We start from the raw sequence: 16,161 nt of genomic DNA, 5'->3' as shown, positions 1-16,161 counted from the left end.
AGATGGAAGATTTAGATCACCTAATAATAAAATATTTTTTCCATGGAGAAGATTACACTCACTTGCAATTGATGTTGTTGTAGTAGATTTTTTAACGAATATTTAATTTTTGTACGAAGATTTTCAGGAAATCGATGCAGTACATACAAAAAGCAAAAACAAATTGCTTTTTCGGCTGTGACAACATCAATAATGCCATTTTTTAAAATATTAGCACTGAAGTACACGCAAAAGTCACGAGCCGCCTCTGTGACCAACCCCAATTTTTCAAACCTATTATAAAATTAACTATTACGCATAGTAATATATTTTCTTCTTTTTTTAGATATAACAAATTTGAATGTCTAAATGGTCAACAGTGCAAGTATCTTAACCCGTTCGCTCATATGGTTTCACAGAAATCGTTGGGTCTCTCTTACTGCCATACAAATGATATAAATGGCGTTTAAAAGAGAAAACACCATGCTTTATATTCAAGCTAACCACAGAAGAATTAAAATATACAACTCAATGAAAAAAGGTTTCAATGGCAATTTAATAAAAAAACTTGTGAAACTTTTCGATTTTTGATGAACCCACAAAAATGAGGAGACAATAATGTTAAAAATTACGTGTAATAACATTTCTTTTTTAGTTATCGTTAATTTTAGTTCATTGCTTAGACGAAATAGAGTTAAGCCACGTCTCCAGCGAAAATTTTATTACAAATATTGAATTAAATGTTTGTGCAAACATGAAACATTGGGGCAGGGCTACATGTTTTCGTTTTCTGTGGAAGTTGAAACGAAAAAACGTTGTGGTTGCTACCAAATTTATTTTGTTTTTGTCCTATGTTTTGGTCGCTGGAGACCCGATTAAAATTTAGCCATTTTTTAAAATTGTTTATGTTTGTATTCAAAACTTAAATATCAAAAAATATATAATTTCATTGCAATAATAATAATAACAAGATAACATTTACATAGTGCAGTTTAGTGTCATATCACATCAAGTACGCTTTACTATAACAAACATTAAAATTAAAACGGTAATTTAGTATAACAAATAAGACAAGGTTTTTTATGCATAGCATAAAGGATAACAAATAATTATAAGCAATAATTAGTCATCCGAAATACTAATACAAATTGAAAATATCTCCCGAGTAAAAAGCCGACATAGCTCAGTGGATACAGAGCACCTGACCGGACATCAGAAGGCACGGGTTCAATTCCCGTTGGCCGCATTTATTTTTACTCGGGAGATATTTTCAATTTGTATTAGTATTTCGGATGACTAATTATTGCTTATAATTATTTGTTATCCTTTGTGCTATGCATAAAAAACCTTGTCTTATAAACGTTAGTTTATCATTAAAAAATAATTACGGTAATTTAGTATTAGTGGTCACGTTATTAAAATTATTCCTACAGTGTGTCTTACCCAATACAGATCTAATATTATAACACTTAATATACTGTTTATACAAAGTGATGACAAAACGAAGAATAACAATTACAGCAGGACAGGAATATTAAAACTAAAACATAATATAAAACAGGAGGTAGTTTGTGTTCAGAAATAAGAATCTTATGAAAAAAGGTACAATAAGGAGGCAACCGAAACCAAACAATTACTGGAAGTTTGAGAATATGGATTATTATAAAATATTGATAAGAAGTAAAGATTTATGAATGGTAAGATTTTTTAAATAATTTTGTTTTTAAAACCCGTTTAAATTCTGCCAAATTAGTAAGAGCTGAGGTTTGTTCTAAATATGCGGACCTGTTACACGAAAAGAGTGATCATAGTTAACTGTGCAAAGTGGAAATATACACACATACCGAGGAAATGTGCGAAAGGTCTGAGGGGACAACGAAAATATGTCTAACGCGTAATTTTTTATGCTTCTTCTCGTAATGCATGTTTGTTTCTAGGTGGTGAACTGTGTAGATGGTTCAGATGAGGATCCAGTCCTCTGTGAGGGGGTCACGGGATGGACACCACAAGTTGCACCGACAACTACTCCGACCCCACTCACCACCAAACTTGTCCATCGTCATGAACCCGTGGACATCATTCCTTTTGTGTAAGTGATTATTATTATTATAGCTAAAACCGGCTGGAACAAGTCAGCGCTACCGGAAGGTCGATAGCGCTCTCGTCCAGGCTGTTGTCCAGTGGCACAGGGCGCTCCTACATCATACACGGAGATTTTCGTTCAAGCCACTGTGATACACGAGTGCTCAAATTACATTTTATTTTGGCTGTTTCCTCTTGTACTGATCTTTGATTTTATCATAGTATTTATTTATTTTTAAATACACATATTTGAATTTTTTGTTAATGAATGAATTCAAATCTTGAAAGTGGAAAGTAACCCACTTCCTGACATTCGATTCATCTGAAACTCAGCACGTAGACTTTTGGTCGATGACAATGCATTCTGTCAACTTTTAGTGGCATATCACGAACACACACGGACATATATGCATTTATTACAGCAGTAATACATGCGTATAAGAATTTTTTTCATTTTTTCAAAAAAAAATTTAATTTGGTAGGCGGGAATGGGTACCGCCGCCCTTGGAACCATTTATTGGATGACCAATACCTCTGCCATAGGTCACCCCAAGTAGTTCGCTACGTTTGGTGACTTAGCAGGGGTGCCCGGGTTCATGGGTTAAGGTTTGCCCAGGTCTTGGTGGCGGGTGCGTCGGCCCACCTTCTGCGTGGCGGGCCGGTTGGGAGATGCTGGTTGAGGGAGACCCTTTACAACCGGTTACCGCTGTCCGGGCCGCTCGATAGTACAGGGGCCCGACCCTCAGGCTCACGACTAAGGGTGGGCTGCCCCATCAGCGAGTGAAAAAACCCCGCCACTGCTGTTGTGCCGGTTCGTGACCGGAGGGGACCCAGCAGCAGCGTTTGGGGCGCATTGGATGCCCTCTCCAGCCGGACTCTCCCAGCCTATCGCAGCACCCTAGCACCGCAGTGGGTGGGCTGGAACCAAAAAAAAAAAAAAACTTAAAATCATGAACCCACAACAAAACAAACTTAACATCGTTACAGCGGCGAGTAGCAGGCGTCCCCGGTGCGGGCCAAAACTGTTGGTAAATTTTGCCAACATTCGCGGCCTGCACACAAATTTAAATTCCGTTCATCACCATCTTTTATCCCTACGTCCCAACCTTCTCTTCCTATCCGAAACTCAAATAGCCGAGCCGCCAGACTCCTCCTATCTGGACTGCCCAGGCTTTACCCTTGCAAGCAAGTTCAGACCCAAAGGAGGAGTCTGCCTCTATAGTCGAGCTGACGTCAACTGTGTACGACTATTGAGTCTGGAAAACTCCAGATTCGACGTAATGTGGGTGCGCGTCAATCTTGCCAGTACGGCAAGATTCTACGCATGTCTATACCGCTCACCGAACCATAGCGAATCAGACACTTCCGAAATCTTCAAATATTTGAGCGATACTATTGATGATCTCTTGCCCCGCTTCCCTTCGGCCGAGTTTATTGTTCTGGGGGACTTCAATGTTCATAACGAACCATGGTTGAAGTTCTCAGGCCCAACGGACTCGGCTGGCCGACAGGCGGAATCCTTTGCCATTTGCTACGGATTAGAGCAACTAGTTCAGGAGCCTACAAGGGTTCCTGATGTCCAGACTCACCGCTCCAATCTGTTAGACCTATTCTTAACTACTGTGCCACACGGTTATAAGATTAACGTCACAGCGCCTCTGGGATCATCTAACCACTGCCTAGTGACGACATAAATCCCCGTTAACCTCAGACCAACCAATGAGAGGCTGAAGAGAAAAGTGTGGCACTATAGGTCAGCAGATTGGTTCGGTATGCGGGCCCATTTCAACGCTTTTCCGTGGTCAGCTGTTTGTTTTCGGACTTCGGACCCTTCAAGATGTGCCCAGGAGATTGGTGAAGTCATCAATTCGGCGATGGATGGCTTCATACAATCGACTACTAAAGAAACTGGTGTGGGCTCAAAGCCGTGGTTCAGTCGACAATGCTCCGAAGCAGTTCGACGAAAAAACGCAGCTTACCGGGCCTACAACACATCTCGAACGCCCGAAAACAGATCAGCATACAACAAATCGGCAAAGGAATGCAAGAAAATCATTAATAGGTCAAATTCGAACACGACCTGCAGATCAGCAAAAAACTGGCTGCCTGCCCGCATGGCAGCAGAGCATTCTGGTCGCTTGCGGGCTCAATAGGTCGGAATTTTTGCAAACCCAGTTTGCCACCTCTTACCAGACCTGACGGCTCACTAGCAAACACCGCCACCGAAAAGGCTAACTTATTAGGGAAAATGTTTGCGGAAAACTCGACCCTCGAAGACGGAGGTGCTGTTCCGCCGTCGGTTCCTCACTGCGGCTTTTTTATGAAAAAGCTTATGATCCGGCATCGGGATGTACTCCACGTTATACGGGGGCTCGATGTTAACAAAGCTAGTGGACCTGATGGAATACCTGCCCTGGTATTGCAGAGGTGTGCTGCGGAAATAGTTCCAGTTTTGACAAAGCTCTTCAAAATGTCCCTGAAGTGTGGCACTGTGCCCTCTGGTTGGAAAAAAGCGGTCATTCACCCTATTCCCAAGAAAGGTGACCGCTCCAACCCGGCCAACTACCGCCCCATAGCGATCACATCAGTTCTGTCCAAAGTGATGGAACGTGTGATCAACGACAAACTACTCACATACCTCGAGAAGAACAAAATTATCAACGACCGTCAATACGGATTCCGGCGGAACCACTCGTGCGGTGATCTTCTCGCGTATGTGACGCATGTTTAGGGGCGGTGCCTGGAACGTCACGGTGAGACCCAAACGGTCGCACCAGACATATCCAAGGCCTTTGACCGGGTCTGGCACCGAGGACTTGTCAACAAATTGCCTTCTTACGGACTTCCCGCATCCCTGTGTACGTGGATTGCTGACTTTTTAAGGGATAGGTCGATTCAGGCGGTTGCTGACGGTTTCACCTCTTCCTTACACTCCATAAATGCTGGCGTCCCACAGGGATCGGTTCTGTCTCCGACTTTGTTTTTGTTGCACATCAATGACCTTTTGACATGTGCACCAATTCATTGTTACGCGGATGACAGTACAGTTCATGATAGCTTTTTGTTTGACAAGCCCCCAAAGGTCACACAAACTCCAACGGCTCGGAGGGCTTTGAAGCAGAGAATGGACGGTTATCTCGAGAGTATTTCCTCCTGGGGTAAAAATAATCTCGTCGAATTTAATGTTTCAAAGACCCGATCCTGTCTGATTACGTCTAAAAGGGATCCAAATGACAATCTAGTCTCCTTCAACGGAAGCAATCTTCCGAACAGGCCTTCCATTGATATGCTTGGTGTAACTATACGTGACCAGCTCAGGTACGGGGGCTCCATTGAAGCCAGAGTAAAGTTGGCCTCTCAGAAGCTGGACGTACTGTACAGGGCCCGCAGATACTTTAATAGTACACAACTGCTGACCCTGTACAAATCGCAAGTGCGCCCTACTCTCGAATTTGGTAGCCATCTCTGGTCCGGAGCCCCTAAATACCTGAAAAAAAAACCTTGACTCTGCGCAAAAACGGGCGGTCCGTTTGATAGATTCCCCAATCTTAACAAGCGGACTGCAATATTTAGAGCACAGGCGTCAGGTAGGTATGCTGTCCTTGTTCTATCGGTATTACAATAGAAGATGCTCTGAGGAACGAGCGTCATTGATCCCTTCGGCACCGGTGCATAGTCGGGATACACTCCAAACGCGCGCCCAACATTTGTACACGGTTGACATTTGTCACATGAGAACGGGTCGCTTCTACGATTCGTTCTTAAGTTCAACAGCTCGGCTGTGGAACGAACTGCCGGCCTCTGTGTTTCCTCCCTCCTACAATATGGGACTCTTCAAGACCCATGTTCACTCCTTCCTCTCCACAAAAAGACCCTCCACACAGAATCCCCAAAGATGACATAGGCCCTGAGGGAAATTATTTTCTTCAGGGCCTCCTGTGTGGAGTTAATATAAAAAAAAGAAAAAAGTAGTACACGAGATAAATGCCGGTTCTACCCAATCGGGATTTGGCTTGGTTGTTAGCCCAGTCAACCACAATCCCTAGGGAGGAAGTTCAACCCTCAGTCAAAACAAAAATATATATTTTAAAACCCGTCTATTAATAAAAATAAAAGTTTTTTAGTAAAAAAACGTCGTTTTTTACGGGTTGATTTTTATGACTAATATTTAATTTTATCACGTTGTTTCTTTATTCTTACATTACTCGTTACCAAGTACAACTACAAATTGTTAACGCACAAACAATACTTCATTTCGAATACATTAAAAACACTTATTAAAACACTTATAAACAGTAATTGAGAATCATTGTTTGTTCATTGGCAATCTGCAGTCGTGCTTGGGAACGATGAGAAGATAACGGCATTATCGATAAAACCTTTCTCGATTGACCGTGCGACCGTGCCCTGATCACTTGAAAATTATAAAAAAAAAATATTACCAGACAAACTACGTATCCGGCTAGACACTAATTTTATTTTAACCTAACCTAACATAACATAACCTAACCTAACCTAAACTGACCTCACCTAACCTTGTTTACAGATATTGTTCAAATTATATTTACGATACGTTCCAGAATGGTATAGCCCTGGTGAAAGACCACAATTAAAGAATTGATTGTTGCTTGAAATGGTTTGAATCGTGTTTGGTGATCAGGTCTGAATTGCCAGGTACTTCAAGACCTTCTTCTTCCTCGTCACCTTCCCCTCACTTCTTCCAATCTCCCACTTCACAACCCACACGCTCCGATCAGTTAGGACTCTCGATCGGTATTCACATATGAAAATAATATAAAATTTTAATTTCTTTTCAGTACTGATAAGTTGATATATAATTATAATATTTTTTTACAAATATAAATCAATTTTAGTAGGTACCATAATTACTTTTCTGAATAATTTGATTGTATGCTTTATATTACCTACATTACTGGGTGTAACCTATTCTGAGGTATGAGGTAAGAATGTTAAGTAAAAATATGTAATAGTACACAACTGCTGAGCCTGTACAAATCGCAAGTGCGCCCGACTATTGAATTTATCAGCCACCTCTGGCCTGGAGCCCCAAAATACCTGAAAAAAAACCATTGAATCTGTGCAGAAACGAGTGGTCCGTTTGATAAATTCTTCTCTATTAGCAAACTTATTGCAATCCTTAGAGCACATACGTCAGGTATCCTTTCCTTGATCTACCGGTATTACAATGGAAGATGCTCCTAGGAACAAGCGTCATTGATCCCTTAGGCACCGGTGCATAGTTGAATAACAGGTTCTATTTCATAAGGTCTGGAATTTACTTGCGATCGCTTATCATTAGCCATAATTTATTATTAACCCTCCGATGGGCAATGTGGCCTGGCCAGGCCATGTTGATTTGCAAAAGTGATTTTCATTCTTTTTTTGGCAAGCGCTATCAATAAACTATACAAATCGGCGAGCTGCGTCGAATGGACGCTGTTGCCGATGAGTTTCAGCTTAGTTGCAAGAAATCTTCGACGACTGTACCACGTGGACAAGCACAAAACTGGTTTTTATTTATTTTGTAAATAATTTTATAAGAAAGCAAAAAAGTTAATCAACTGAAACTGTTAGATAATCTTAGCTATAAACTATATTTTTTAAAAGTTTTTTCCTTTGTGCGTTTATACATTTCTATTGAAAAAATGTTTTTTTTAGTAGTTTACATTTATATTTTTTATTGAGTAATTTATTTTTTTATTTGTATTCTACTCAAGCGAAACGATAGTAAAACCTTCAATTTATCTAAAGCATATTTTTTGGTGTTCATAATGTACACCAATTCGTTATAAAGATTAATTATAATAGTGATATAGCATTGAGGTGCAAGAGTGGCGTTGGATTTTCTTGACAAGTATCTCTTTACCGGCTGGATAGTATACTGCAATACATTTTTTTACGTCACTTTCTACTTGGCCAAAATTCCGATGGAAAAAAGACTTGCCACAGTTGGTACTGTATGCGCAAATATGGTGTTTGTCCCGTTATAAACACACATGCAACATATTTACAACATTTTGACACGTTCATACATAATATTTGCACCCTATCTAATACTATTTTTATAGCCCACACCTCTAATATGGCCGGACCATATTAATTAATTGACGTAATTAATTTTCAAACCTCCAAGCGTTGTTATGAATTTTGTGTTGTGTTCAACCAAAGTTACTTCTCTATTAAAGAATCAGTACTATTAACAATGCACAAATAAAAACGAATTTCATAAGGTCTTCAATTTCCTTGCGATATTTTATCATTTGCCACAAATTATTATTAATTAATTGGTTTAGGAACTCAAAACATAATTTATATTCAAGATCTTCAAGCGATGTTGTGAATTTACGAGTTGCTTTGTGTTCAATCAATTTTTTAACTGTATCCATAAATTTGTATATACATTTTATCACGTATGCATTTTGTATCTGCATGTATCAGAAGGATTTTAACCTGCAATTCTTGAGAATATTTGGAGTTAAAAAGATAGATGTCATTTTACTGTCGGATGATATTTTTTTCAATTAAAAAACACAAAAATATTTTTCTATCACAAGTCACCACTGATCACACTGTTCGCGTCATATGCGCTGTCTCATTTGTTACCGTGCTGCTGGAACGAGACAGAGTGCGTATCACGTGACCCGCTTATTTGAGCTACTCAGTTGCGACGTGTGATGGAAAATAATGTTTTTTTTTTGAAAATAGAAAAAAATAATTGTACTGCAGAACGACATGTACATTTTTACTCAAGAATCTCTGGTTAAAATCCTTTGGGTACGTGCTGTTACAGCCTGTGTGGATATTTAATTTAATATTTGCGTTATAGCGATCCTGGGAGCGGAGGTTGTATTCTACCAGAATATCCAAAAGGAGGGAAATACAGAATCTTTAATTATCCAACGCTAGGACCAAGTAAATTGGTCCCAACATCCACTTATCTAAATTATTCCTGTGAGAACGGTTACGACTTGTCCTCGGAATCCTCCCCCTCGTGCGATGGAAACAATGGCTGGGGCAAAACTCCAACCTGTAACAGTGAGTACCCTATTTACTGTTTATTCTTCTCCGTCAGGCTTCTTGCGTCCAGCTCACATTTTAGGGAATTGAAAAGTTATTTGAACTAGCTTTACCTAATTGGGTATGCCATAAACTTACTGGCTCCAGGCGGTTCAAAGCAGTTCGGAAAACTGGCCCTTAGACTTAATCAGAGACGAGTGATTCTCAAGTTGTTCATGTTTGTTTGATGGTGTTTTTCAGAAAAGTGCGAGATGCCAACTTCATTCTCAGTGGACTTTGTGTGCAGAACTGGATATACCAGAATAGCATGCTCAGACATGGTAACGCACGGTACCAATGTGCAATCGAAGTGCAAGCAGGGGTTTGAAGAGAAGTCTCTGTACTTCATCAACTGTCGTGATGGTGGATGGGATGACGACCCACCTACCTGTAAAGCAAGTGAGAGACAAATTATGTTTAATTATTGTGATCACCCCACGAATCCCAACTGCTCATCGACAGTGGGACTTCAATAAACCTGATTTTGGCCATTTGTTGAAGCCAGTGGGAGTTGGGTTGTTGAAGGAAATGGGAAAAGCAAGGAGAATGAAAATAAGGGGGTTCTGTTTCTCAGGGGAATATTCAGACAATCTATCACGAGGCAACGTCGTTAAAATTATGTAAACATGTGTATAATCGTGTAATTCGTGTGGAAGTGGTTTCCAAAATTTGAAGCTAAGGTCTACTCTTATAATAATAATAACTTAACTTAACAAAAATATAATTTATGGTTTTATAGACAGCCCTGATTTCCTCAGCCTAATTAACTTCTATATTCCAACTAGAAATACTTGATAAAATAATATTTTTAATTGCAACGATAATATCAGGACTGAGTTATTTCGATACTCGCTTGTACCTAGATTGCATGCAATTGGCAATACTTTCTCAGAAATTGTAAATATTCAACTGCATCGAATTTAGTTACAAGAAGGCTATAATAATATGCATCATAAATAAATATTAATGTAAGCATTCATTTTTTTGCACGTGTCGTACTTGGTTGTACTGTACAGGGCCCGCAGCTACTGCAGATAGTACACAACTACTGACCCTGTACAAGCAGCAAAATACCTGAAAAAACCCATGACCCTGTGCAGAAACCCTCTTAACAGGCGGTTTGCAATCTTTAGAGCACATGCGTCGGATAGGTGTGTTGTCTTTGTTCTACCGGAGTACTAACAATGGAAGATGCTCCGAGGAACTAGCGTCAATGATCTACGACTCGTTCTTGAGTTCAACAGCAAGCTGTGGCACGATTTGCCGGTCTCTGTGTTTCCTCCATCCCACAACATAGATCTTTTCGAGACGCATGTTCACTTCTTCATCTCCTCACAAAAACCCTCCTCACAGCAGAGATGACATAGGCCCTAAGGGAAATTATTTTTCTCTGTGCCTCCTTTGTTTAGTTAATATAAAATAAAAATATATGCTGTCGTACGATGTAAATGAATAAATATTTTCAATCGACATTTATTGAAATGTTTAATTGTTGAAAAGATTTGTTGTCATCGATATTCCACTAACAGTTTTTTTAGAACAGTTCGAAATCGTTCTTATTTCTTGTCATATAAAGTATGAGAAATTTCCAGTAGGAAAAATTAGGAAAAAGAGAAAAAATCTAAATTTAATTTGCAAACAATTTTTGTCAAATCGTTTTTTAGTTTGCGGAGTAGAAAAGCCCGCGGGATCAAAGCTGGTTGCATATGGACAGAGAGCAAAAGAAAACACTAACCCTTGGCACGTGGCTGTCTATCAATTAGACAATGGAGTGATAAAATACATCTGCGGTGGCACCATCCTATACTCCAACGTCGTCATCAGCGGTAAGTGGAAACGTCACTTCAATGATGCTAGTCAGTTCTCTGGGGAGAAAGGTTCATTATATATATAGACGCAATAAATGTCGCTCTTATCCAATCGGGATTTGGCTTGGTTAGTAGAGTTATCGACTCCAGTTCCTGGGAGATAAGATTCGATCCTCGGTCTCGCCGCTGGTGTATTGGACAGACCTACGGTTAAATTTCCACTAGCAAATCTCTAAAATTAATTGGTAATCTTAACTACATAAGTGATGAAGTCGTGTAAAAACATTATTCGGCGCGCGGCCCGTGTAATGGGCGGACCTATGGTCGAATTTGCTTTAGCAGGCCTAGAAAATTGATCTTTCTGTGGGGTTTATTATAATTATACCTGATGAACGTATTACAAAAATCTCGATGTAACTAAATGAAGAAGTTACGAAATCATCGTCTAGAAAAATAAAATCTGGTGCTTACCGCATTTTGAAATTTTAAAACCGTTTTACAAAAAATATTTTAATGGTAAGATACAGTTTTTATTAATCTTGAATAAAAATAACTTACATCCACAAAATATGAAATGAACAAGGTATAGAAGGAGAGTAAAAAAGGGAGTCACTTAGGAGTTACCACTGTATCTCTGCGAACATTATCACAATATAGTGAGTTCAAGTACAACACAATCACAATATAGTGAGTTCAAGTACAACACACTCACAATATAGTGAGTTCAAGTAAAACACAATCACAATATAGTGAGTTCAAGTACAACACAATCACAATATAGTGAGTTCAATACCAACACAATCACAACATAGTGAATTCAATTACAACACAATCACAATATAGTGAGTTCAAGTAAAACACAATCACAATATAGTGAGTTAAAGTAAAACACAATCACAATATAGTGAGTTCAAGTACAACACAATCACAATGTAATGAATGAGTTTCACCGCGATACCCCGAGGTAATTATCGCCACAATAAAATGAATGAGTACAAAAACATACATACACTTCAAATATATTATCGTTCTGATTTTGTCGGAATTAAGTAAAGTGTGAACCTCAAGCAAAACCCTAAATAGAGTATATATCTTGTGTCGCCTTATATATATGTTTTTGTTGTAATTTCAGCTGCCCATTGCTTTTACGATCGGCGTGGACCAATAAGTGCCCAATACTTCAAGATCGCTGCTGGAAAGTTTTATAAGTCCTATAACAACGAAAAGGACGACGAAAAACGCTGGGTACAGAAGAGAAATGTATGAACATAATTTTAATAAATTTTTAAATGAAAATCTACCATCATAAAAAGAGATCTAAAATGTCAACAATTTTCCAACGTTTTAGGGTATATAATATGACCGGGCGTCCATGTTTTATAAAAGTATTATTATATTTTTTTCTATCGTGTGGAAATACGTAACTTTTTTGACGTTAGAAAGAGAAATAATAATTCTTTCTAGTTGGCCTCAAATATTTACACTGGATGTCATTAATAAAATCCCAAATAGCTAAAATGAATATTTCAGATTTCACGTCGCTATTGTAACAATCTGTTTAATTTAAAAAACATTTCTTATTTTTATTATACGAACGAGATAAAAGTGAATTTAGTGTTTTCTTAAAAATTCCCCAAACTAAGGTCCTACCGGTTTTAAAATTAGTTGGAAGATGTGCTATTTTAAAAGTTTTTAAAGAATCTGAACTGTCCTCAACGAGAAGCTTAAGACCTAGAACATCTGAGAATATATATGTACCAACACGACAGCTGCACAACACTATTATCAATACTTAGGCCCTAAGCTATTTAAGGATTTACCTGATATAATAAAAAGTGAAAAAACTATTTAAAACTTAAAAAAACAACTGACATTACTTTTTTTACAGAAAACCTACACAGTGATCGATGATTTTCAGATATACATACACTGTTGCAATTTTTTTATGTACCGTTATTTTTTTTTGTCTTTTCAATAATTAATTGTCGCGTTGAGAGAATAATCCAGATTGTCTCATTAATAGTAAACAGCTCGACCTACCTAAGTACTTGCAAGTTACTACCGAGAACTAATCGTAAACAACGCGACCTACCTACGACAATACGTGGCACATCACGCCAACTCGCTAGAAGGTTCTAGCCTATCGCCTATGCGTAATAGCAGCGCCGCCGAAAGTTCCAGTAGGGCCCAGTACTGTCGCCATCGGCTGGGCTGAATAAATAAGCCCGACGCAGCGAGCAGTCAGTATTCAGTATTCAGTCTTCAGACCTTCAACCAACTACTACCGCACTAGGAACTTTGACTTAGATATCGCCCGCACTCCATAGTATTTCGCATAGTAAACGCGTAGATATTGTGATTGTAAAAACGATTTTTATTCAACAATAAACGCTGTATCTGAGTTAAACGAGACTTTTATTTGTACACTTAGATAACTACACTTAGATACTGTATATTTGTTGTAATAACGACGCCTACTATTTATGACCACCTTAACTATTTATAAATATTATGTATTTAATTAGTAAATAGACTAGCTCCCCAGTTAGACCCGAGATTTCTCTACTAACTGGGTAATTGAAATTTTCAATGAATATCATATACAATATATGTATAATCGTGTATTTACTTTACATATACAAATAAAAAAAACAAAAAAACGAATGTTTTTTCAAAATATCGAGTTTTCTCAATTTTTCTACGACTTCTTTTAATATTTAATTATTTTTACTATAAAGCTCTTCACGTGAAGTGTCGAAATTCTAAGTCACTCTACTGAACCATTCTTTTTGTTTTCAGGTAACTCAAATCTTCTTGCCTGAAGATTACGGAGGTTCAGAGCTAAGGTATCAAAGTGACATCGCGCTGGTACATTTAAGCACCCCGCTCGAGTTTAGCGGGTCCGTGCGCCCAATCTGCTTTGATCCATATAATAAACTCTTTAATGATCATCAACTAAATCCAGGAAATGTGGGAAAGGTAAAGATGGATTGTGTAACTGAATTTGAACAATTCATAAAATTTCACAGTTAAGTTTCAAGTTCTGTGAGAGTCCATCATATTCAATCAGATTATGTTATTATCCAAGTATTGTGAAACAAATGGACTGTTGCATCAAAACCTCCTAGATCCGCAAGGCTGGAAACATCTAAAGATGTTTTAGTTGATTTTAAAAAATAAATAAAAATACGTTTTTTGAAGGTTCTCGTACAAGTTAGGAGGCTGATTTGATTCACTGCCCCGGCCTTGTAATCTAGGAGGTTTTGGTTGCATCCGAAACTGTTTATGAATTACAGCTACAGTTGAACTTGAAAAGTGGACTGTAAATAATTTATACGATACTTAATGAATAAGTGCTAGAATTTGGTGATAGTTGTGTAGGAATGGACAAGGTTTAGAAGGAGAGTAAAAAAGGGAGTCACTTAGGACTTACCACTGTATCTCTGAGAACACAATCACAATATAGTGAGTTCAAGTGCAACACAATCACAATAAAGTGAGATCACTACAACACAATCACAATATAGTGAGTTCAAGTACAACAAGATCACAATATAGTGAGTTCAAGTACAACACGATCACAATATAGTGAGTTCAAGCACAACACAATCACAATGCATTAATTATTGCCACAATAAAACGAATGAGTACTAAAACATACACACACTTCCGATAAATTCAACTTCCTTCTTTTCAAAGGTTATGTACACGAAAAAAATAAACAACTTGCTTCCAGTAGTTCAATCCTTCTTCAGTTCAAAACAAAAGCACTTAAATTTGCACTGCGTTATTGAAATTGTTACAAATTTTAAATTTGTTTCATGGTATAAAGTTTTGCTCAATTAAGACAGGGCGCGATCAAATAAAGCAAATTCTTATATGTGGTAAAATATGGCGTATGTGATGAACGGAGAAAAGGGTGTGAGGAGTATGTATAACGTGGAAGACATTAAAGTTAATGTTTCGGCAGGTGGCTGGTTGGGGATTGACGGAGAGTGGTGAGGCATCAGAAGAACTGCGCGTCGTGTACATGCCGATCATTGACAGGGACGTTTGTACAAAAGAATTTATTCAATACGAATTCCACCTCTTTCTGACCCCTGGCAAGGTGTGCGCTGGGCACTTAAATGGTTCGTTTACTTACTAATAACGAATATAACAATGTAATCAATTTTCAGGTCATAAAAATATATATACTTCTAGGTTCTGCAGTTTGCAAGGGTGACAGCGGAGGTGGACTGGTATTCCCAGAGTACAAGCCAGAGCTGAAAGAAAATGTGTGGCATCTCCGTGCGCTGGTGTCTGTGAGTCCAAAGGAGACCACGGATGGCAGATGCCGTCTTGAAACTTACGCGGCTTTCACTGAGATCTATAAGCACGTAGACTGGATTATTGAAAAGTTGATGATGCTGAAAGTACTGCAGAAGAGCTACATGTAACCATTCCCAAGTTAACCAAACAGAAAGGAGAAAAACCAGGAGAAAACATTTATCAAAAATAAAGTCCATTACATCGCTGTCGAAAGATAGGAAGAAGCATTGCTTTTTACACTTCGTTGGTCTTTACGGAGCAAATTTGTATTCCAGAAAGTTTGTCCTAACGCTCTTTAGACTAGCTTTGGAAGCTCAGATCAACACGAATTTGAGGCAGTAAGCAATATTATACCAACCAGCTAACGGCATTATTATTTTGTCGTTATTTGCACAGTTGATTGATTTGTGATCAATAAACGCAAATGAGAAGAAAACGCATTTTTATTTGTAACAGAACCTTACTCTTTCAGGCACATTGAAGATTATAAGAGTTGGAAGTAACTTTCCATAGTTTCGTATAATCTTATATTTTATATCTAGTGCAAATCTATTCTAAAACTACCATAATAATATTGTATTACCTAGTTTCACAATATAGAGATTCATCACACAAAAAACAGCAAGACTTTTAGCTTCCGCAAATAAAGTTGTATTTTGTAAAATTGGAAGCCTAAAATTGTTGCAGCTTTTCGCAGGATAGCCATGGGCTGTACTATTAATACTAATCCCTTTTAACATATAATGTGGCAACCTTTTGTTTTTCATGTACTCGTCTATACTAGAGTATTATAGACCAAACGTTGCCATACACTTAGAATATTGAGTTGGCTTTGCATTGTACTTATGCTAGTAAATCTGCTACAGCAACTAATACCTCTATTCTGGATTAGTATTAATTCCAT

The 16,161-nt window shown here is 38.2% G+C and overlaps 1 protein-coding gene across 1 annotated transcript in view; it reads left to right on the top strand.

Moving 5' to 3' along the window:
* The window catches only part of LOC149410142 (modular serine protease-like), a 35,015-nt gene extending 19,395 nt beyond the window's left edge, over positions 1-15,620 (top strand). The window contains exons 6-14 of the mRNA XM_089648952.1: positions 326-389; positions 1,917-2,068; positions 8,909-9,117; positions 9,340-9,537; positions 10,803-10,964; positions 12,079-12,206; positions 13,746-13,925; positions 14,917-15,076; positions 15,150-15,620. Coding sequence (XP_089505078.1) covers positions 326-389; positions 1,917-2,068; positions 8,909-9,117; positions 9,340-9,537; positions 10,803-10,964; positions 12,079-12,206; positions 13,746-13,925; positions 14,917-15,076; positions 15,150-15,385 — 1,489 coding nt within the window. The 3' untranslated portion in view covers positions 15,386-15,620. The remainder of the gene's footprint in view (positions 1-325; positions 390-1,916; positions 2,069-8,908; positions 9,118-9,339; positions 9,538-10,802; positions 10,965-12,078; positions 12,207-13,745; positions 13,926-14,916; positions 15,077-15,149) is intronic.
* Positions 15,621-16,161: the final 541 nt, after the last annotated feature.

The sequence above is a fragment of the Hesperophylax consimilis genome, chromosome 28 (assembly GCF_061612785.1).
Source record: "Hesperophylax consimilis isolate HC1 chromosome 28, BYU_Hcon_1.0, whole genome shotgun sequence".
In the NCBI taxonomy this organism is placed as follows: domain Eukaryota; kingdom Metazoa; phylum Arthropoda; class Insecta; order Trichoptera; family Limnephilidae; genus Hesperophylax; species Hesperophylax consimilis.
The sequence above is the reverse complement of the archived record's forward strand: the minus strand, read 5'-3'. Positions and strand labels throughout refer to the sequence as shown.